Source organism: Triturus cristatus, chromosome 5_1 (genome assembly GCF_964204655.1).
Source record: "Triturus cristatus chromosome 5_1, aTriCri1.1, whole genome shotgun sequence".
Taxonomy (NCBI): Eukaryota; Metazoa; Chordata; class Amphibia; order Caudata; family Salamandridae; genus Triturus; species Triturus cristatus.
Window position 1 is genome coordinate 804,650,014 of NC_140587.1, and position 24,053 is coordinate 804,674,066.

The 24,053-nt window shown below is 45.6% G+C and overlaps 1 protein-coding gene across 2 annotated transcripts in view; it reads right to left on the reverse strand.

Moving 5' to 3' along the window:
• Positions 1 to 24,053, reverse strand: part of LPIN2 (lipin 2) — a 560,786-nt gene that overhangs the window by 103,951 nt on the left and 432,782 nt on the right. For both annotated transcript variants that reach the window (XM_085605827.1, XM_085605826.1), the window contains exon 17: positions 3,731 to 3,883. In XM_085605827.1, coding sequence (XP_085461953.1) covers positions 3,731 to 3,883 — 153 coding nt within the window. The remainder of the gene's footprint in view (positions 1 to 3,730; positions 3,884 to 24,053) is intronic.

The window sequence follows — 24,053 nt, forward strand, 5'->3', positions numbered from 1 at the left end:
GCACATCTCATGGGGATCTGTCACAGGCATTTGTTTACAATATTCCCTTGAGGGTTTAAATCCTCTGGTCTTGGAGAGTGACATGATTCCTTGCACCATGGAAGAACTTAGGAGATAAATCATTGAGAAAAAGAATCTCTTCAAGGTATGAAGAAAAGGAGCGGAGCTCTGGATCTGCATTTGAAGGCATGGAAAGAGAGGTACAAACGTTAGTGAGCTTAGGTGGTGCTTATATACAGCGGAGTTGGTCACTTCCAGAGTGAACAGAAGTCTGTGTTGAGTCACACGTTGCCACCTACTGGTGAGCAGTGGCACGGCCTTTTCAGTTTCCGGATCCAGTCTGGTGTCTAGGGATATTCTCAAATGAGGATTCTGAAGTCAGAAGTATCCATCAAAACATCTGGTATACATTGATTGATGGAACATATTTTAAGTCCACTGAGACCCAAACACCCTTCAAAGTTCCATACAGCTTTAAGTACCACTGTTTACCGAAGACTGCCTTGAATTTCCTATGTTCCAACACGTAACTCTTCTGAAAAAATCAAACCACTAGTAACTATTAAAAAGATATATTGCTAGAATCAAATGGTTTCAGAAAGTCTCAGCCTGAACTAAATGGGAACACACCCAAACAGGATTAGAGAGAGAAAAAAAAAACTCAGGATAATCTGTAAGAACGTCTTAAAAACAAAGGTTTCCTGTGGAGCTGAACAGTAATGATAGAGTTGGCTGCAATCCAGAGAAAATATGGTGAAAATCTGAAAAGGGTTCAAGGAGACAAATTGGACAAAATTTCAAATACAGTTATAGATAACATTCAATGAGGAAATCCGTTGAGCAATCTGTTCAAGACTGTTTAAGAAACAGCTGACTAAGAAATACCAGATCCCCCAGCAGCACAAATGATAACACTTTAAATGATTTTGGACTACCTTATACCAGAAACAGTAAACAAATAATGAAAAAAAGAAAGCAAAAGAGCAAAGGACAGCAAAAGATGAAGTCACAATCCTGAAACATAAATGTTTCCCAAAACATTACCATCTGCACTGCTTGCATTCCTTTTTATCGAACAAAATGTCCGGGCTCAACTGAAGTACTGAAAACATCAATTAACATCAAAACATCAATCATGCCTATGGAACCCTGCATAATGGTGTGAGTGAAAGTATCTGTTGCAATGCTCAAAACGAACAAAGGCACTGCTCCACACCTCACTCATGTGTTGCTTGACAAAAAGAGCTAAAATATGCACTCCTGGAAAAAGCACTACCTAATCACAAAGGCACCAGTCAGCTGCCAACCTAAATCCAACTGTCCTGCATCCAAGCAGGATTCTTCATCCTTGATATGGTCAAGGACTATGTCACAGAAAACTGAGAAAATCTTAACCTCAAACTGGGCTGAGGTTTTTGGAATTGCACTTATTTGGATTAATGCTTCCTATGAACTGTAGCTACCATCCCATAATAAGAAGAAAAAGCAGCCATGTGGGTGTCACACTCTACAGTAAATGTATGGTCTTTCCTATGCTAGCAGTGCTATTCTAGAGTGTGATGGGTCAACTTACAATGCAATACAACACAATGGAAGCTATTCCTTCTAATTAATTCTAGCCATGTAGTAGAAATAGTAGGATCACTGATCTTCTCTAGACTGTCTCCAGTAACAACTTGTATCATTCTTTGTGAAAGCTCCCACCCACCAATGAAAAAATTTAAATGAAGCACATATACCCTGTCTTGAAAGTATTTCAATAGTTTCTAGATAAACGAAGAATACAGTTTAAGGCTTTTGGCAAATTATTCGGGTTAAGGGATCTGTATTTCAATTCAAAACTGGTACCTTTTTATGCAGCTCCCCAGAACTTGCACTGCGGCCTTTACCCTCTTAAATGCTATAAAGGGCTTTAATGGAAGAAGCACATACTAAGAAAAATCACTGTGCTGGGTCCTAGAATAATCAGTCCCTGTTTCAGACAAATCATTCTAGTCTTTGATTGTGGAGCAGTCATCTCTTCTGACACAGCTTTGTCTAACAGCATTGGGCTACTTTCTATGCCATCAGACTTTTCCTTTGAAAGGATCAATCCCCTTTTCTACTTGCAGCGGCCTCTACTGACTAAACCACAAGAGACACACTGCTGGAGGCTACCCCAAGCAAGCAGGTGTCAAAGCTGGTTTCCATCCTCAGCAATACTTCTGCAGGACAACCTAAAAAGCAAAGTCTTGGTTAAAGGGGAGATTGGCGACAGCATATGAATACTATAACAAAGCAATCCAATAGAATAAGATGTGCCGAACTATTAAGCAAAATGGTGCACCACCCACATATCTAATGCGCAGCCATTATTCAGTTTTCTTGCACATATTTTGTTAAAATAGATTGCTTAAGCCAAAAAGCTATAGTCAATTTAGAAAAGCAATTGAGAATGTAAATATAAGGGTGTAAATAAAAGTAAACAAAAAGACAAGGCAACTAATGTACAATATTTTGAGGAAAACTTTCAATAGTTGTGGACGAAAAAAGGTCTGTGTAGAAGAAGCTGACATGGAGAAAAGAAAGACCTACAAATATAACTAACATGAGTTACAAGGGACATACACATTTAAAGACCAACCAAAGAAAATAAGTTGGAAACAGTAATGGCTTGATAACCAATGGAAGGATGTCAGGTAAAAATGTGCCAAAAATGTGCACCAAAGTAAAAGAAAGAAAAAAAGGCATTACAAAGGGGAGTAGAAGAGTGCAGAGTACAAAGAGAAAGACTGAAAAAATATATACAAGAATATTAATGATGCTCCAAGTAACGTGAAGTTTTAATTGCATTTTGCATTTTAATACTGGTACTCATCTATTAAGTTGGGACATAACTTGTCCCCTTTTTTACTTCAATGGGTAAACAAGGTTTTGAAATATCGACCAATATTGAATATGTATTGAAAGCATACAACTATTAAACCATAGATGTTTTAAACTTTAAAAAATAATCTGCAGGTAGAACTATTTGCTTTCAATCTACAGTTTTTGCAACTTCTTAAGAATTACAACATGTTAACCTGCTAAATTAAATAAAACATATCTTGATTAGAGTCAACTGACCAAAGTCATATTAGCAATCTGAATGAACAAATCATGACATCATGATAATAGAAGAACAACCCAAGGAATCAGCATTAATTTAACTGTAGATGTCCAGGTGCCAAACATCACTGCTAAAGTAGCTCTAACAAGTAATGAAGACAATAGTGTCTTAGAATATGTGCTAAAATTCTAGGAGAAAATCCCAAATGTTCGTCTTCCTTCAGTAACTAAAAAAAAGGCCTAGTGTTAGTTTTTCACAGTGCAGGATTCACATTTTTGCATGTATACCTTGAAATGCTAAGTCAAACTTTATAAAGTAATTTCAAAAGACAAAACAGGAATAGTAAAAAAAAAAAAAAAGAATACAATTAAAATCTTTCAGGAAACATGAAATTTAGGGTAAGTGAGAGGACCAAATAATCCGTCAATTTTAAACCGGATGGTCACATTGACATTCTTGACCACTTGAAACAAGTGTTTAAGGATCATGCTTCTGAGCTGATATGGTGTATATCAATAAGGTTACATAATTTTTACGCTCTGCTGATCTTTACTTTGAAAGGGACCTCAAAATAATGTTAATTTTTCATAACAATGTTTCTTCATTAAAAAATCAGTTTTCTCCTGCTACTGTTGTACGTACCTATGAAAAGCTGAGAAGAGGCTACTGGGTGACAACATCAAGGGACCACGAGGCAAAATGGTTCCTTTGTCATTAACCCAATGCAAATACCCTCTGGTCATATCTGCCATTCCAATGGCACGAGCAGAGCAGTATAAAAATTTGTATCCATTCCTATAAGAAAAAATATAGATTAATTAGAAACCAGTAAATCTAGAAAGAAATGATATGCACTTGAAATGTTTGGTTTATGTAGGTCATCACCATCATGAATGCCCATCTCTAGAAATATGGGATAAAATGGTACAAGTAGTTGAAAAGAAAAAGCTTATGGTAGTATGCATATTACTTTAACCACATTCTATTAAAACCTGTACCTCATGAACAGTACTGGAAATGTTCTTAAGACTAGAGAGTAACTAAACCAAAGGAGTATCGGTTGTTCTCCTCCACATGTCCTGTACCGCGTCTCCTATTTAGTCCCAAAATGTCCAAACTTCCAAGCAAACATTGATTGAGAGATCATACATTGTGACTGAGCATTTTTAAATTTGTTTTTTTTGTGGAGTTTTTCCAAAACACAGATCAGGTAATCTCATCTAATGCTGTGCTGGGGGAAGCACATACAGAGAGGTAAAGATGTCCACTGGGTATAGTGATAACTTGATAGACACAATGAAAAATCTGCATGGCATGGTCAAGTAAGAAAACAAAAAAGAACTTTTAAAAAATGTTCCCCATCCTGGAGGTGAAACAAAGCCACTGGGAGGAAAGGTGCACTAAGGCAGAGGAAAAGACATTAAGAATACAGTGAATCACATAGGTATCTGAAATCCTACATGCTAGAAAAGGGTCAACATTACATGACTGAGGCAGTGGCAATGGCAGAAGCTTTCCATACAAAGTAATGTGACCTACATCAGAGAAATACTTCACAAACCAGTCTCTTAGGGGAAGGCCAGATATGGCACCTGGTTGAGAACTGTTCCTGAAGAGCATGTTGGTTTGATGCAAATTCAATTTGGAAGTCTGTCTTGGGTTATGTAATTTACACTGAGTCTCAGCATTGAAAGGAAGTACAACCAAGGAAAAGAGGCTCACAAAATATATCTAATCCCAAACAGTTCAATCAGGATCACCGGACAACAGCTGCTTTCTTCACTACCACTATAACTAGTGACATTGGACACATTCCTTATAGCCAGTCCTGTTCTTGAGCAGACGATCTTTGGACGGCTCACAGTTCGTAAATCCATAAGAACTGTTATTTTTTGAAAAAATTATGTTTTGTCAAGGATTGTGCAGTATTGAAGATATATGATGATTTCCTTGATTCATTTCCCAATATCAGTACGAGTAATTCACTTAACATTTATGATAAATGACAAGATTTTGAATCCATAAGTGAGGTCTTATAATGAAGGGTGCACAAAAAGAGATAACCAGGTCACAAATTGCTGAAAGTACCTTAGTTGGATGATAATAATCTGGCCGATAACAAATCAAGTGTTATTGCTGTTGACAAATGTTATTTGGATCTATTCCTGCAACAGCTAGCTTTGTTTTGTACAGTATTTGCTTCATTAAGAGGCTTTAATTCAGAGGGACAAGCATATATGAACTTTCCCTCTTCATTTTAAGCAGAAGGTTAATGTTAGTGATCTGACACAACTTAACCATTATACAAAAATCTGCCCACCCATTATATAAAATGTGTTGTTTTCCTGCCCTTTATAGCCCCCTGCCCTTCCGCTTCCCAGACAGATCTTCCCGCCTCCCAGGACTACGTATGCGTGCCAAAGACAAGTTCTCTGCACCCATCCGCGGCTGGACCACGCCCATTGCAAGGAACCCTTGCCCTACGCACTCCCACAGATACTCTGCTGCAGAATTCCATGCTCTGGACCCCGGATGCAACAACTACTGCCTCGCATCATCGCGCTCCACAGCGGGACTTTTCAAGTTCATCCACTGCAGGTTCACCTTCACCCCAGCACCGACAAACATTAAAACAACCAGCACCACGCCAGCCCTGGATGCAGACACCCCCTCGGAACAACTCAGTTGCCCCCTGCTCAACGCCAGATTGCTCTGCAAACAAGCCACCTAAAATCTGTGACACCATCTACACTCTTGCCCCCTATGTGACCTCCATTACAGAAACCAGGCTCACCCCCACATCGGCCCCAGACATCGCCACGGCAACTCCTAGCAGCTACAAGATGAAACACTGACTGCACAACCAGACACAGAGGTGGCTTCGCCATCGTACACAAGGAATCCATTACCGGCACCATCACCAATTACACTATTACGCCCATCATGGAACACATGAACTTCTAGCTCCGCACCGATGGCAAAATCACCATCGATGGCACCCTCGCATACAGACCGCCAGGACCACGAACTGGCCTCAGTGACACCATAGATGAATTCATCACCCCGCTTGCTGTCAAATCCAAACACTACATCTTCCTGGGAGACCTCAGCTTCCACCTGGCCTACTCCACCAACACCAAAGACCTCCTGGAAATATTGAATAACATCGGCCTCAAGCACCACCACACACTCATCGATCGACTACGCCAGATTGGAATCTCAGACAATATGCTCAGATGGATGGCATCCATTCTCGCAGGATGCACCCAGAGGGTCCACACTTTGCAACCAAAGCACACCATCTGCGTCATACCCCAAGGCTCATTTCTCAGTCCAACCCTCTTCAAAATCTGCATGACACCACTCGCAGACGTCATTAGATCGAAAATCATCTCCTAGGCCAAAGATACACAGCTTGTCCTCTCACTCTCAGCGGACCGCACCTCGATGAAGACCATCTTTCACAACTGTTTGAAGAACGTTTCGGCATGGATGAAAGACAACTGCCTGAAGCTCAACACGGACAAAGTGGAAGGTCGGCTCTTCAGCAGACACACCGCCCTCTGAAACAACTGAAGCAGAGCTTGGACCTACTGCCATGCAGAAAGAACACGCCTGCAACCTCGGCATCAACCGGGACAGAGAACTCTCCATAAAACGTCAGGTCAACGCCGTTTCCACAGCCTGCTTACAAACGATCCGCATGCTCCACAAAGTCTTCCGATGGCTCCACATCAGCCCCAAGAAAACTGTGACACCAGACCTGACTTTTCAACTGATACCTGCAGCAAAATACCTGGAAAACCTCTGTAGTGATTAGCCGCGCTACACAAGTATGACTTTATCGATTGACTTTCAGTCGAGGTGCAAACCCAAACCCTATACAAGAGGGTGTCAAGGAGAGTTGTGGCTTGATGTTCTTCATCAGAAGCTTGCTTTGCTCCAAAGCCTTTGCTCGATGTGGACTAAGCCCCAGGATGGCAGTGGACTGAGGCTCAAGCCTTCTTTTAGATATGGCTGGTGCTCAATGAAAGACACCAGCAGGAGCAGCGCTCTGGCTTGACGGAAGGGCATTTGGATGGGTGGGGCTTCACCACATGGCTTATACTAGGGCAGTATTCACAATCCTAAGTGTCTTCAGGCATAGTCCCCACTGGTATCGACTCCAAAAGCATCCTCACCTTGTCATCTCCCTCGGAAGTGCTCAAGAATAAGGTCTTGGGGCTGGGCAATGGTTAGCCGCCAAGATGCCTCCTCTTACTGGAAACCAAGCGAGTCCTGCTCATCGAAGAGGTCAGGTGTCTTGGAGGATGACTGTTGATGCATCTTGTGGCCAAGCCCATTCTCTTTGGTACTTCAAAGGTTTTTTTGCAGGGCAAGGTAAGGCAGAAGTTAAAGGACAACTCTTTATGGTCAGGGGTGAAGTAGAGTTTGAAGTCAGAAGTCACAGGACGACTCTTTATGGTCAGGGGAGAGGTAAAGGTTGCAAACACTGTGCTGGTTCGGCCAAGGATATTTACCACTGCACTGTAGGCAAAGCTGGAAAGGTGAATGTTCCATCACCCCCTTCCTCTCTACTTTCTCAGGTGAGCTTCCAGAGATCAAAGAGAACTCACCCGGGTTGGTCGGAGAAGGGTAGTGTACCTATCAGGAGCACCACATGTGGTGATTTTTCTTCAATTGACGGTCTGGAGGAGCAGAACAGAGATCTGTGAAAAACATGTCGATCTCTAAGCCACTGCTGAACACATCTGACCGAATGGTGTAAAAACCAATTTAAAGTGCAGTTGGTGCTCATGCACATTGTGAACTAAGGGAGAGGTCGCAATACATCCTGGAGCACGAAGCTTCTGCAAAGATAAGCAAGTTGTGATGTCCGAGGCCTACACTAAATGCAGGAGTATGCAAAGCATGTGTATCTACAGCTGCAAATGGCACAAAAAGATAAAATACGTTTGGCAATGATCTTTCTGTTGGATACTCTTTACCTCCCTGAAGGTGCCTCACCAACCCAACCCACATCCCTGTTATGAAGGATGGGCATAATCCAAACTTTGAAAGGTTCCAATTATTCTTGTAGTAAACTGCCTTAAACTAATAATTATGCTTTGTCTCGGTCTCTAAAGGAACAGAAAAAAATGGACAGGAAACCGATGTCTGGCAACAGGATAGGCACTTTAGGAATCCAGTGATGTTACTGTGGTGTAGATTCTGGTGCAGAAATTGAGTCAGCACCCCTACCAGAGCAGGACAGCTATGAAAAAAGTTCAAAATCCAGTATTCTGACTAGAGACATTCAACAGATGAGGAATCTACAGTGAGATATAGTATCTGTAGGAAAGTGCCCCTTTTTGCATTGTTAACGCCACTCAGGTTCCCAAGGGCCTTTGTTCTTTCCCCAAACTGTATCTTTGTACCCACAAATTGACACATCTCTGGCCACATGTAAGCCCCTTGTAAAAGGTACCATGGGCCCTGTGACCAGGGAAGGCCTCTAAGGGCTGCAGCACCTATGATTCACCCTTTGAGACCCTGCACCCTAACACCCACACACTGCCATTGTAGGCTGCGTATTTTGGTACAGAGGAAAGTTAAGAGCCGACATGGCACACATCCCTGTGTGCCATGCCTGCAACCCACTGCCTGGGGCCAAGGTAAGTCACCCCTCTAGCAGGGTGCAATAGCCCACAGGTGAGGGTACAGTGACATGAGCCCTGCACCCCTACAGTGTCTGGGTCCATTCTTAGACATTGTAAGTGCAGTAAAGCCATAAAGAGCATATGTCTGGGAGCTGGTCATTATGAACTCCAAAGCTCCATAATGGCTTTACTGAAACCAGGGAAGTTTGGTACCCTCACCACATTAAACCCACACCGATGCCAGTGTGGGACTTAATGAAAAATGCACTCAGAGAGCATCTTCGGGATGCCCTCTGAAAAACGACCAGCCCTTGCTTGGTTACTGAATGGCTGCCCACCATTTGCCACCACCTGACAAGTTTCTAGAACCCTGGGTAGAGGGCCTCTGCTCTCTGCGTCCAGAAACAAAGCTAATCCTGGGCAGAGGAGGCATGCCTCCTCCCCCAGGAAGGGCTGGGTCCACGAAGGGGAAGCTTCAAAGACCTGCCACCTTTGTAAGCTGTCCCTGCCTTTTGCTGCTCCCAGCAACTGGCTCAACAGTTCGGATCCCTACTTAGGCGGAAGAATCGGCGGGAAAACCAAGTTAGGAGGAGAGGTGTGTCCACCTTTGCCAAACCCACCCCTCAGGTGGTGGAGGGAACGTGAGGCACACATCTCAGTCCCCTCCATCTTGAAGATGAGATGACCCAGCCAATTAGAAAGAGGCTCATGCCCCCCCTCCCACTGGAGGGAGGCATAATAGGGGGTGTACCCACCCCAAGGAAGGGACCTATTGGGATAAAACTGCACACCCCTGTAAACGCCCATAAATCTAGTATTATGGGGCGTCCCTGAACATTGCCTCCTCAGATTCGAGGAAGAAAGAAGGACTAAAGAGCCGTGCTGACCCAGGAAGGAGGACACCAACTGCTTTGGCCCCAGCCCTACTGGCCTTTACCGATTCTGACCTGCCTACGCCGAAACCCCGGCGTGCCCAGCAGCCCCCCAGAGGACCTGCCCTGCACTCATCCAAAAGACTGTCTCCTGTGAGCACCGATTTGCTCAACAAAGACTCCAACACAGAAATCGGATCCAGATGGTTCCGCGTTTCTGCACCACTTTGCACCCGATGCGCACGGCCAAGTTTGAGTGTCTCAACACCACGAGGAGGTTTCCCCAGCGATCCCAACCTGGGATCTGGTGATCCCTGACCTACGTCGAGCTCCAGGCTAACGCCTGCAGCCTCAACCTGAAGGGTATTCCCCCCACCACCCCTGACCAGAGCCACTAAGATCTGATGCCTAAAGACAACCCTGCACCCAATGCCCCACGGCCTTGGGTGGCCAGACCGACAGTGAATGTTAAGTAACTTATTTTCTTCTCCAGTATTGGATCTTTCATAGATTCACATGTTTGAATCAGAAAAGTTAGCAGTAAACATGAATAAGTATTAGCATACAATAATAATGCAAATATCATTAATAGTCATAACAAATATAATGGAAAAAATAGCGGATGGTGGGAAAAGACACTTATAAAGACAAGCAATTGCAATGTAATAGATCTCGCATTAACGAGAGTTTGAACTATTGGCATTGTAAATGACAATGCTTTTAATTTATGTGTTGTTTTTAAAATAGATAAACAAAAGGCTTTGTCATCTACAATGCCAATAGCTTAAACTCTTGCAAATGCAAGACCTATGGCATTGCAAATGTGTTCGGCGCCCATGCTATAAAAACAACAAAAAACGTTAGGAGAGAGCGTGTCCTGCCTGCAACAGCAGGCAGGACAAAGCTAATTGAGAAAATAGTGAGTGGAGGCTGTAATTGGAGCCTACCAAGTAATAACACACATAACAGGGGGTGTCTCCATGGGAGGTTACTAAATGAGACAAGGCGGCACTACAGAGGGACTACTAAGCCTATTGACCAATGAACAGCCACAGTTTACTGTGGACAATGACACAAGTCAATGAAAAATATAGGCACAGAGTGAGCGGAGCTTTATGTCCCTACCTGAATACAGCATGCCTCGCAGAGCAGATCATGCGCTGCCCAGGCTCGACCTAAAAAAGGAAGCCCACCTTACTGAAATAGATGGCGCCAAACCGCTTGTCCCACTGCCGCATCAGCTTTGTTTGTAGCATCCAGGCAATAATGCTGGGTAAAGGTATGCCTGGAGGACCATATAGCCGATCTACAGATTTGCTGAATCGGTACACTAGCAAATAAAGCCAGGGACGTAGGAACAGCTCTTGTCAAATGAGCCTTGACTCTAGTAGATAAGGGTAGTACTGCTGCATTATGGCAGAATTGAATGGCTGTTGTAATTCATTGTGCAATGGAAGATTTAGAGACTGGACGTCCTTTACTCAAATTGCCATATGCAATATATAACTGATCAGATGTGCGGAACAGCCTTGTTCTGTGTAAATACAACTTAATACACCTTTTAACATACAAGGTGTGTAGAGACCTTTCAGTAATAGTTTGTGGGTTTGGAAAAAATTTCCTTAGAACAATAGGTTCATTAAGATGGAAGTCCAAAAGGTACTTTTGAAATGAATTTAGGGTAAGGCCTTAAAATTACCTTGTCTTTCTTGAATTGCATGAATGGTTGTTTTATAGTGAACGGTTGCAATTCACCAACTCTTCTGGCTGATGTTAATGCTGATAGTAAAACCGTCTTCCAAGAAAGATATTTCAAATTTGCTCTGTAGATCGAAGCAAACGGGGCTTTCATTAATTGACTTGGTACCATACCGAGATGCCAAGAAAGAGGAGGTTTCCTCATAGGAGGAGGAACTCTAATGAGTCCCTTGAGGAATTGTTAATTTATCCTTGCAGATCAGAGAGAGGATGAATTCCCTGATGTCCTAAAGCGAGAAATTACTGCTAAGTGTACTTTAATTGATGAATGTGCAAGGCCAGACTTGGCTAGGTGAAGAAGATATGGTAAGATCAGCACTAGAGTAGTGAGGACTGGATGTAACTCTTTTACTTGGCACCATACACGGATACGTTTCCACTTCAGATGATATGATTTCCCTCCTTCTACGCACCCAAGAGAAACCTCCGCTCCGCCGATCTCACCAAAACCGTGCGCATCCACATAGCCAGAATGGGTGGAATAGCCTACTCCTTCAGGGCGGAAAAACCTGGAACGAACTCCAGCTGAACATCAGACGTTCCCCCACTCTGCACACTTTCAGGAAGAGCCTCAAGACCTGGCTCTTTGGCTGATTCGGAGCTGCACGCCATCCACACCCCCTCCCCCCAGCGCCTTGAGACCCACACAGGTGATTAGCGCGCTTCTCAAATCCCTGACTGATTAATTGCTTAGTGGAATCAGCTTGAGCTTTAGAAAGTCTCTGGGTACATCAAATGCTTCGAGCTCATGGTAGTCAGGATCCAGGCTGACAAATGAAGAGAAGTCAGGTTGGGAGGAAGTACTTGGCCTCTATTCATGGAGAGTAACATTGGAGTAGGTGTCAGAGTAATGCAAGGTTGTTTTGAGAGAATGAGTATTTCCGTGTACCAGAATTGCCGGGGCCATTTTGGAGCAATGAGGATAAGCCTGCACAGGTCTCTCTTCATTTTCCTGAGCACTATTAGTAAAATGGAATTGGGAGGAAAAGCGTAAGCAAATATTTTCGATCATCTGATCAAAAAGGCATTACACCACGATCCTTTCTGGCGATGCCAGCTTGCGTAGTATTGGCATTTTTTGTTGTCTTGGTTGCAAACAGATGGAGTCGCGGTGTGCCCCATTGAAGGAAGATGTTCTGTGAACCCGGGAATCGAGCACCCAATCGTCACAACTGGTTGTCAGTCCGCTCAAAGTATCTGCCAGAACATTGGATACTCCTGGGACGCGTGCTGCTCTTAGTGTTACATTGTGTTGCAAGGCCCAATTCCAAATTGTTTGCGCCTGTTGTGACAGAGCAACTGACTTTGCCCCTCCCTGTTTGTTTATGTAGTGCATGCTGGTGGTACTGTCTGTACGGATAAGTACTGATGAGCCTGCAATTCTGGGGAGGAAGGAAGAACAGAGCCAAAGCTATGGCCTTCAGCTCTAATAGATTTATATGCATCATTTTTTTGGATGTTGTCCATTTGCCACCGACTGAGATCCTGAAGATGCGCGCCCCATTCCTCCAGGGACGCATCTGTGGTGATGACTAAATCGGTTTCAAAGAGAAAAGTCATCCCTTGTGAAACATTGTGTGCTACTGTCCACCAATGCAAAGCCTTTATTATTGCAGGAGTTATGAGGATTACATCGTTAAATGACCCCTGAATTTGCAGCCACTGCTTGTCGAGCTGTTCATGCAGAGGACGCATATGAAGTCTGCAGTTTGGTATCTGGGGTATGCAGGAGAAACACATTCCCAGAAGCGACTTGTACAGTCAACCAGAATCAGGTTCTCTTTTGCAAAGCCTTTGGGCCAAGTGCTGGATTTTCTTTTGCCGTTCTGGAAAGACAAAGGTTTTGTCTGACTGGGTATCCAAGACTGCTCCTAGAAAGATTTAACGTTGTTCTGGGGTTGAGAGTTGATTTTTGTAGGTTTGGTGTGAGACCCAATTTTTCGAATAACAAAAGGCATAGTGCCATGTACGCTGTGGCTTGATGGTACATTGGAGCTTTTATTAGCCAATCTTCTAAATATGGGAAGACTTGAATTGTTTAGTCTTAGACAGGCTGCCATTGGGGCCATGGACTGGGTGAAAATTTGTGGTGCTGATCGTAGTCCAAAGCGGAGTACTTTGAACTGATAGCGTGTGCCGGCTACCTGGAAACGGAGGTATCTCCGATGTTTGAGGTGGATTGGAACGTGAAAATATGCATCCTGAAGGCCTAGAGCTATCATGTGGTCCCATGGTTGAGGAGGTGTAAAATGTCTTATAGTATGACCATCCGAAATGACTTTTTCAGGTATTTGTTCAGCTGTTGACGATCCAAGATGTGGCGTCATTCTCCTGAGTTTTTCGTGATAAGGAAGAAACAGGAGTAAAAGCTGATGCCCTGCTGGGAGTTCTGGACATTCTCTATTGCACCTTTTTGCGACATGATAGCTACTCCCTTCAGTAGTTGTTTCAGATGGGGAGAAAACGTCTGTTATGGAGGTATATTTGGTGGTTTGTTGGTAAACTCGAGGGTTTGCCCCCGATCTATGATGTCTAGTACCTATTTGTCCGTTGTTATCATGGACCATTGATGGACTTAACGAGAAAGCCGTCCCCCTAGTTGGTCTTTGAAATTGGGAGGGGTAGCCAGCATAAAAGAAAGATCATTGTTTTCTATTGACATCTTGTCGCCTGGTGGGCTGTTTCCATCTTGATGGTGGTTTGTAAGATGCTGCAGGAGGTTGTCTCTACTGCTGTGTATATTGTGGTTTGTATTGCCCCTGGTAAGACTTATATTGTTGTCTATAATTTTGGAATCTTCCTCTGTAAGAGTAGGATCTTTTTCCTCTCGTCCCTCAAAAAGTTTGTTAGTCAAATTGCAATGATCCCTGGGACTCGACGGTGCCAGTATACGCCTTAATAGTTTGTAGAGCCTCGTCAATATGCTTACCGAACAAGGCTTCTCCGTCATAGGGCATCAAAATCTTAATCTAAACTTCTGGTTTAAACGTTGTCACTTCTAGCCAGCCCACTCTACGAAGAACTGCTGCTCAGCAAGTTGACCGAAACCAGCTGAAGATATATCGACAGCACAGTCAATTATCACGGAAGCAGCTTGTTCGCCTTCCAGAAAAATATTCGTGGCTTCAGGCTTAATATCCTCTGGCAGCAGAACTAGATATTGAGGCATATACGGCCACAATTGCCTGTCAAATCTTCCTAGAATTGCTAGACGATTCGCTGCTATAACCATTATTGCCGCCATGCTGGAAAAGCGCTTACCTATCGTGTCAAGGCTATGCCCTGCTCTGTCTGGCGGTGTTGTGATCGGGGTGGACAGAGTCCTGGAGCATCTCTTGGCTGCTTGACTGATGACGGAGTCTGGTCTTGGGTGTCCGATAAGGCATCCTGGAGCATCATCCGGTTCCTTACATTTTTTATCCAATCTGTGCATAACTGCCGTCACTGTGGCTGGGTTCTTTATAATACGTATTCCCTCTTGCCCAATAAAATCTATAATGGGGATCGATTTTATTGACTTTTTAGTTGGCTCTTTAAAATCGTAAAGAAAACAGTCTACCTGTTTGGTAGTGAAAGGTAACTGAAAACGCTTTGCCATTCTATCCATGATGTTATGGAAACCACCTAAATCGTCAGGCGGTGAATCCACGGGAGGTGCAACCAGAGGAGATGGTGTAGTTATCAAATAGTCATCCCACTCATTGATAGTGGATGCCTGATCTCCCCTTCCTCTTCTTGATCACCATCTGAAGCGTTAGACTCATGAGCAGGCGAACCTGCCAGTGGTAATGACGACAGAGGAGTACCAGCAATTTGCAATGTGTTTCGGCCTGGGATGTAGCGTTTGTTGTAAGGACTGCATAGGTGGTTGAGGTCAAGGGGTAGGTGTAGAAGAAACAGGTTCTGGGAGCAGTTTATATTAATCTTACAACATGCTTTGGAGGTTGGTTACTAAGTCCAAAGGAATTTGTATAGAAGGATCCTGCTGATCTTGAGACATATATGCAGGATACAGGATATTCATAGTATTGATAATCCTCGTCATCATAGTCCTGACATTTCACCTGCAATTCTGAATGGCTATGAGCCGCTCTAAAAGGACTGTCATCTTGCGATTCTTCATCTAGTAAAAGAGTTGGCGGAAAAGGTAAGACTTTACTTGGAGATGTGTGAATTGGAAGAATCACATCAGCAGTAGGTTTGTCAGAATATAAAAGACGTGATACTGGCACCAGAGGTGTTAAAGGTGCTGCGGTTGTCAAATGCTAAACCTCCATAGACAATAAATCATCATCGACAAGGATTACTGTGTTTTTTCAGGAAGAACAGGCTGTTCTGATTGAACCGTCGTCAACAGTATTGTCGTAGACGAGAATTCAGTGGACGGTGTTTTTGTTGGCGGAGTATGCTCCTTTGTCATTGACGATATTGTCGATGAGCACTTAGATGAAGGCTTCGTCGACAGAGGAATAGGCTTCAATGACGCCGACAACAATCTACATGAAACTATGGTCGTTGACGCTGTTAGAGACAACATTATGAAAGGTGATGCCACAGAAGAGAAGGCAGACGTCAATGACGATATGAAAGATGGAGAAACTTTCGTTTTTTCCACAGGAGGAGCTCCCGTTGTCGACCGAAGGGATTTAGAAGACCTTTTGACAGAAACCAGTTTTTCAGATTGTGTAGAATGTTCTGAAGGGACTTTACAGGAAAGTCTATGATGCAATTCAGAAAGACCAGGCGTCACATGATGGAATTTCTTAAGGGCCTTCTTGCATAGTATCTAAGAGGTTGTATTAACCCAACAACACGCATACACTATTGGTCTAGTCCTCCAACTACGAGTACACAGGAATCACACTGAAAAAGATACATTAAGTAAAACAACCTATGTGTACTAGGGGCCAGTTTTATATTGAACTACATATATATAGGGGGTTAAAAATAAGAAATGAATACGATTCCCTAACATGGTTAACTAGATAGGGAAGTCAGGCTCTTCTTGACATTCACAAAATGCCCCATAATCATTAGCATTCCTTTAAAAAAAAAAAAAATTATATTTATTTCTTTTTTTGTCCATAAACAAAACTTTATTAACCACAAAGAAGGCTCCACAAGATACCTCCAATGTGGGAACACACAATAAACCGCAAACCGGATAAGAATAAATAATGAAACAATTTTGCAAACAAATATTTAGAAAGAGACGAGAGACCGTATTGGGGATTTCAGGCATCGCATGGGAATGCCCAAAGTAGTAAAAACGGAAGTTCCGTACTCGAAACCCCATTAGTTCAGAGTACGAAACTCCATTTCCCAACATTCACTGGGAAAACAGACACAGCCAAATGATGCAGCAACAAGCAGCGTGACAGTGCTTTAAGAACAGACCCACATTGCCAAACCCAGCCCACGGCGCCGGTCTGAGCAGAGTAACTGAGGTAATCTGGTGGTGCTGGACTCTTTGATGAAGTAACTGATGGAATGAGTATGTGTGAGGGAACACGGGGGTTGTCCTTTCAGGACAACACCGGTTCCCATTGTGAGAGTAAGTAACTTGCTTACCACCTAACCAGCAGCCTGTATATATGCCTCACATGAAGAGCAACATGCACCTCTTCTGCTTCTCCATAACTTTCAAAAACGCATCAGAGCGCAATGAAATCATTGACAAAGTGAGTGATAACATGAGTATGTGTGGGGGGACACAGCGGTTGTTCTTATGGTACGCCGCCGGTCCCGAGGTGAGGGTGAAAAACAGGTGTCACTGGACCAGCAGCACGTATAGTTGCCGCGAAGGGGGCAGAACGATATGTACCACTTCTGTTTCTCAATGATTTCTAAACATGTAAAAGCACGATAAGGGGTAACAGCGAGCGGGGAGAGTTGCTGTAATACTACCATTTGAGAGCTTAGCCAGGAGCTGATTCACTAATATGAAAGACCCTAAGTTTAGCAACAAGAAATTATTAAAATGGGACTCTAACAAAAAGCCTAGAGTATAAGACACCTTGTATGCATATCGTCGAAAAAAACAGTCATATGTTCTCTATTCTGAAGTGATTAACTACAAGACGGCACCTCCCGCCTGAACCGCATGTCCCTTGAAAAGTAAAGCCATTGGGTAAGTACTAGTGTGTCTAAGTTTGATTGACAAAACATGGAGGTGATACAGAGAGGAATGCAGAGAACATGAACAGCACAGACAAACCACCACTCTAAAGAATGAATCTGGGCCCATCATACAGTTCACCACAAATTAGAGCACGTAGTTGCATAGAATTAGTTCACAAACCACAGCAACGAAAATAGTCACAGGATCAAAAAAATGTCACTGATTTTAAAGAGAGATTCACAGGGAAGATTGTCCCAGATAGTAAATCACTAATCTAAGATATGTATAAAACACTATAAACGGTCCCACATTAAGAATGTATGAGACACAAATAAGAAGTCAGGATGGGTGAGAAGTAATATTGGTCTCTCTATCCCTCTCCTTTCTTAGAAAATCCGCTGGAGACAAAACCAAGACAGGCGAGAGCATAAGGCCTAACGTATGTGCATGGTGTGTGTGCACAATAAAGCATGGATACACTAAATATAGCCCTGACGAAGGCCCCAGATCCACATGGGCTCCTTGAGAGGGCCAAAACATGTTGGTAAAGTAACAGGGGTACAACTGAATGATTGAATTCAGTAAAACCCAACAAATTCACATTTATTATCCATTCCCCAGGTACCCTCTGAATAAAGCATAGCCTTTGGGTACTTTGAGGTATTTTTAACACATCACTCATCTGGATCCCTGCTTATCCAGTTTTGCTTTATCTAAGAACTCCCATTCAATTTATGGATGAGTCGAACAAGTTACTTACCTTCGGTAACGCTTTTTCTGGTGGATACAGTATCTGCCTGTGGATTCCTCACCTTGTGAATATCCCCTGCGCCAGCAACATTCGGAAACTTTTGTAGCAGTCCACGCCGATGGGGTCGAAGATGACGTCACAGAGGCACGACTCCGCTCGCGACTCCACTGACGTCACCGGCTCCATAAGAAGACCTCCTCGGCGTGATGACGTCAGTTCCGCCCCTTTTTTCCGTGCCTTCGAGGCACACAGACGGACTGACAGCAATATGTACATAAACAGCATACACAGTACACAATATGCATATCAACACACACAGTGTGGAAAAGAAACATCAAAGCACTAGAAATAACCCAATGTCCTTGACAGTCATAAATACATTTGAAAACATCAATAGAATTACCATCATAGAGTCACTGGAATAGAAGGATGGACAACGGGGAGGCGGGTGGGTCAGTGAGGAATCCACAGGCAGATACTGTATCCACCAGAAAAAGCGTTACCGAAGGTAAGTAACTTGTTCTTCTGATGGATACATCTGCCAGTGGATTCCTCACCTTGTGAATAGATTCCACAGCAGTCCCCACTCCCGGAGGAGGGTGTCCATCCCCCTATACCAGAAAATCCTGAAGGACGGAACGGGCAAAATGTCCGTCCCTCCTCACCTCAGAATCTAAACAATAATGTTTTGCAAAGGTGTGAAGGGAGGCCCAAGTTGCCGCCCTACAAATGTCCTCCACAGGAACACCCCTAGACAAAGCAGAGGTAGAAGACTTTGCTCTAGTGGAATGAGCTCTTAAACCCTCCGGAGGCTCCTTACCAGCTAGGGAGTAGCAGACCTTGATGCATAGCACAATCCATCTTGAAAGGGTGCGCTTGTGCACCGCACGACCCTTTCTGCAGCCAGCAAAGCCCACAAAGAGCTGGTCATCAATCCTGTAGTCCTTAGTCCTGTCCAGGTAAAAGCTCACCGCCCTCTTAGGGTCCAAGCGGTGAAGTCTCTCCTCCTCCTTGGAAGGGTGAGGGGGAGGATAAAAGGTAGGAAGGGTAATGGACTGCCCCAGATGGAAGGGAGTTACCACCTTAGGCAAAAACGCAGCCCTGGTCCGGAGAACCATTCGTTCAGCATGCACAGTCAAGAATGGGGGTTTTGAACTAAGAGCTTGAAGCTCACTTACTCTCCTTGCCGAAGTGATAGCAACGAGGAAAACCGTCTTAAAAGACAACAGCCTCAAGGGACACTTATGTAAGGGCTCGAAAGGAGAACCCATAAGATAAGTCAGTACAAGGTTTAAGTCCCACTGAGGTACAATAAAGGGAGTAGGAGGAAATTTATTCGTAAGGCCCTTGAGAAACCTAAGCACAATAGGTGATTTAAATAAGGACGGCTGATCCGGCAGGCATAGGAAAGCCGACAAAGCAGATAAATATCCCTTTACAGTAGCCACAGCAAAGCCTTGCTGAGCAAGAGAAAGAGCAAACTGCAGAATGTTAGACAAACGAGCCTTCAAGGGATCAATCGACCTCTCTCCACACCAGAGAACGAACTTAGACCACCTATAGGAGTATATGGATTTGGTGGAGTGTCGCCTGGCCGATAAAATAACATCCACCACATCTGGCGGGAGAGAGAAAGAATTCAGGTTGCCCCGTTCAATCTCCAGGCATGAAGGTGTAAGCTCTGGAGGTGGGGGTGTAGAACCTGCCCCTCCGACTGCGAGAGGAGGTCTGCCCTCAGAGGGAGACGGAGCGGAGGGCACGAGGAGAGGTGGAGAAGATCTGTGTACCACACCCTTCTTGGCCAATCCGGGGCGATCAATATAACTTGGGCCCGGTCTTGGCGAATCTTCCTCAGAACCCGAGGAATCAAGGGTATGGGAGGAAACGCGTAAAGGAGTCGTGAGCCCCAACTCAACTGAAACGCGTCCCCCAACGCCCCCTGCATCGGATACTGGAGACTGCAGAATGACAGGCAGTGCGCGTTCTCGAAAGTGGCAAACAGATCCACCCGAGGAGTCCCCCACGTCCGAAAGACGCGACGAACTACCTCCGGATGGAGCCTCCACTCGTGGTCGGCGGAGAACTGCCGACTGAGACTGTCCGCACGCACGTTCAGCACCCCGGCCAGATGATTTGCCATCAGACAAAATTGATGGTCCTGAGCCCAGGACCAAAGACGCAGGGCCTCTCTGCATAGACAAAGAGACCCCACTCCTCCCTGCTTGTTTATATACCACATCGCGGTAGTGTTGTCCGTCAGGACCTGAACAGACTGACCGCGAAGGGAAGGGAGGAAGGCCTTGAGCGCCAAGCGTATCGCCCGTAACTCCAGAAGGTTGATGTGAAGCAACCTTTCCTCTGGAGACCAAAGACCCTTGATCTCCAGATCCCCCAGATGCGCACCCCACCCTAAGGTGGATGCATCCGTTATCACTGTGGTCACCGATGGAGGTAGATGAAAGGGCCTTCCTTGAGACAGATTGCCCTCCACGCTCCACCAAGATAGATCCGCTGCAGCTTCTCTGGAGATCCTCACAGACTCCCTGAGATCCCCTTTGTGCTGATACCACTGCTTGCGGAGGCACCACTGGAGCGCCCTCATGTGCCAGCGTGCATGGTTGACCAACAGTATGCAGGAAGCGAACAGACCGAGCAGGCGAAGGACCTTCAGAACTGGAACAACCGCTCCGCTGAAAAACAAAGGAATCATTTCCTGTATGTCGAGAATCCTTTGAGGAGGAGGGAATGCTCGACACACAGTAGTGTCCAGTACCGCACCTATGAACAGGTTGCGCTGAGAGGGCACCAGGTGAGATTTGGGCACGTTGATCGAAAAACCCAATCTGTACAACAGCCGAGTTGTATCCTGCAGATGACAGCACCTTCTCCGACGACTCCGCCTTGATCAGCCAGTCGTCCAAATAAGGGAAAACCGAAATTCCCGATCTTCTGAGATGGGCTGCCACCACTGCCATCACCTTTGTGAAGACTCGAGGTGCCGAAGTAAGACCAAACGGGAGGACCGCAAACTGATAATGCTGCGACCCTACCGTGAAACGGAGATACTTCCTGTGCGACTTCAGAATGGGGATGTGAAAATACGCATCCTGCAAGTCGAGCGACACCATCCAGTCCTCCTGATTCAGCGCCTGAAGAACCTGCGCAAGGGTGAGCATCTTGAACTTTTCCTGTTTCAGGTAAAAGTTCAGGATTCTGAGGTCTAGTATCGGACGCAATCTGCCGTCCTTCTTCGGGATCAGAAAATACCGGGAGTAGCATCCCTGACCCCTCTCCTGCTCCGGAACCACCTCTATCGCACCTTTCTGAAACAACTTCAGGACTTCTTCCTGCAGGAGAAGACGGTGGTCCTCCGAGCAAGCACCCTGGCAAGGAGGGTAAATTGGAGGGAATTCCCGAAAGGGAAGGGCGTACCCATTTTCTACAAGATCCAGAACCCAGAGATCTGTAGTTACAGACTCCCAATCTTGCAGAAAATGGGTAAGCCGGCCCCCCACAGGACCAACATGATCCGGAATGTCGAATCTAGGGCTGTTTTGCGGTGGTGGGAGGGGCTGAGGAAGAGGAAGAGGAGGAGGAGAGTTGACGGCCACGTGAGCGACCTCTAAGTCTTCCTCTATATCCCTTGGAGCTTTGCTGCTGCTGCTGCTGCTGCTGGGCTGGTCTATAAGAACGAAAACTCGCCCTTCCAAAACCTCTGTACCTCTTGAAAGTACCTCTCGGCTGGGATTGAAGGCCCAACGACCTAGCCGTAGCCTTACTCTCTTTGAAGCGCTCGAGAGCAGCATCAGCCTTCTTCCCGAACAGACCAGACCCATCAAAAGGTAAGTCCAACAAGGTCGACTGGACATCCGAAGAAAATTCGGAGGACTTAAGCCATGCACCCCTCCTGGTGGCAACTGAAGACCCCATGACCCTGGCAACTGAGTCTGCTGTATCCAAGCCACTCTGTATAACCTGGCGAGCAGCCGCCTGGGCATCCGACAGTACTTCACTGAAGCCTGCCCTATCCTCCTCCGACAGCTTCGGTGCCAACTTTTTAGCTGAATCCATAAGCGCATGGATATAGCGCCCCAATAAACAAGTCGCATTAGAAGACTTTAATGCCATACTGGCTGAAGAAAAGACTTTCTTGGCTGATTGGTCTACCTTCTTGGCCTCTCTGTCCCCTGGGACCTGAGGAAACGCACCTTTTGAACGTCCAGAACAAGCAGCCTGAACGACCAGACTTTCAGGTGAAGGGTGTGATGACAAAAACTCAGGATCCCCCGGAGCCACCCTATATCTCCTTGCAACCACCTTGGACACCGCAGGAGCCGAAAAAGGCTTGCGCCACACATCCAACACAGGCTCCAATATTGCTTCATTAAAAGGCAACAGCGGCTCTGACACCGCAGTTGGAGAGTGCAACACCTCAGTCAAGATATTGGACTTGAACTCAACAGATGGCAATTGAAGGTCCAACAACTCTGCAGCCTTTCTGATTACAGCATGATAAGGTGCCGCGTCTTTAGAAGGTTCATCTGAAGGAGGAGTGATCTCCCACTCCGGAGACAAATCCAACCCACTTGCCTCCTTCAACTCGTCAAACACCTCATCGGATTCGACCAATTCTCCCTCTTCAGCCTCATCCATAAGATAGCGCCTCTCCTCCAGCACTCTCTGCGCCTCCCTCCTGGAACGGATCCGCACCTGCGGCGTCGGCGGCGCCGTGATCGAATCCGACGGCGCCGGCAGAGGCGTCGAACGCGGATCAGCTGGAGCAGCCGGCGTCGAACGAGGTCGAGTCGGCGCCGGTGAAGAGGGAAGCGGCGTCGATGATTTCGGCGCCGGCATCTGCCAAGACGGCGTCGCTGGGAAGAAAGGCATAAACGGTGCTTGAGGATAAACCTGCGGCACTCCCAGATTAAAAGCCATCGGACCCATAGGTGCACCAGAGGAATACATGGCCCGTGAGAACACCCCATACATCGCATTGAGATAATGCGAGGGGTCCTGACCTGGATTAGGGAATGCCGGATACTGGTCAGGTAACACCGGACTCGGGCCTGCCGGCGCCGACGGTGGAACTTGCGGCGTCACAGACTCACCCGGAGCCTGATCATCCTCATCCTGGGCCGGAGTCGGAGACGGAGCCGAAGGACCTGCAGGACCTGGAGAAGCCATCGGCGCCGGAGAGGACGCCGGCACCGGCGAATCAGCCGGAGCCGGAGAAAACACAGGAGAAGGAGCAAGAGGTGAAGCCCGGACAGGAGAAGGAGACACTGACTCCCTTCGACGCCGAGCAGGTGATTTAGACTTCGACGTCGAGGCCTTATGATGAGACGAATGCCTCCTCTTCTTCTTATGCTTCTTGCTCTTTGAAGCATGTCCCGAAGTCGACTTGGAAGCCGACCTCGACCTCGACCTGGATCTTCTTCTACCTCTTTTCTCCTTTCTCTTCATCCGGGCGATAAAGAGCTTTGCCTCTCTTTCCTTAAGAGCCTTCGAGCTCATCTTCCTGCAACACGAACATCCTTCAACATCGTGGTCCGATGACAAACACCAAACGCAGTCGTCATGCGGGTCAGTGATGGACATGTGTTTGCCACATTCATGGCAAGGCTTGAAACCAGACTTCCTTGCCGACATTCTCGAAGAAAGACAGAGAAACTTCGGAATAAACACAAAGTAACAGGTAAAGCTACCAGTAACGATTCCCGAAATCCGTTGGCGTCGTCGGCGCGGAAAAAAGGGAACTGACGTCATCACGCCGAGGAGGTCTTCTTATGGAGCCGGTGACGTCAGTGGAGTCGCGAGCGGAGTC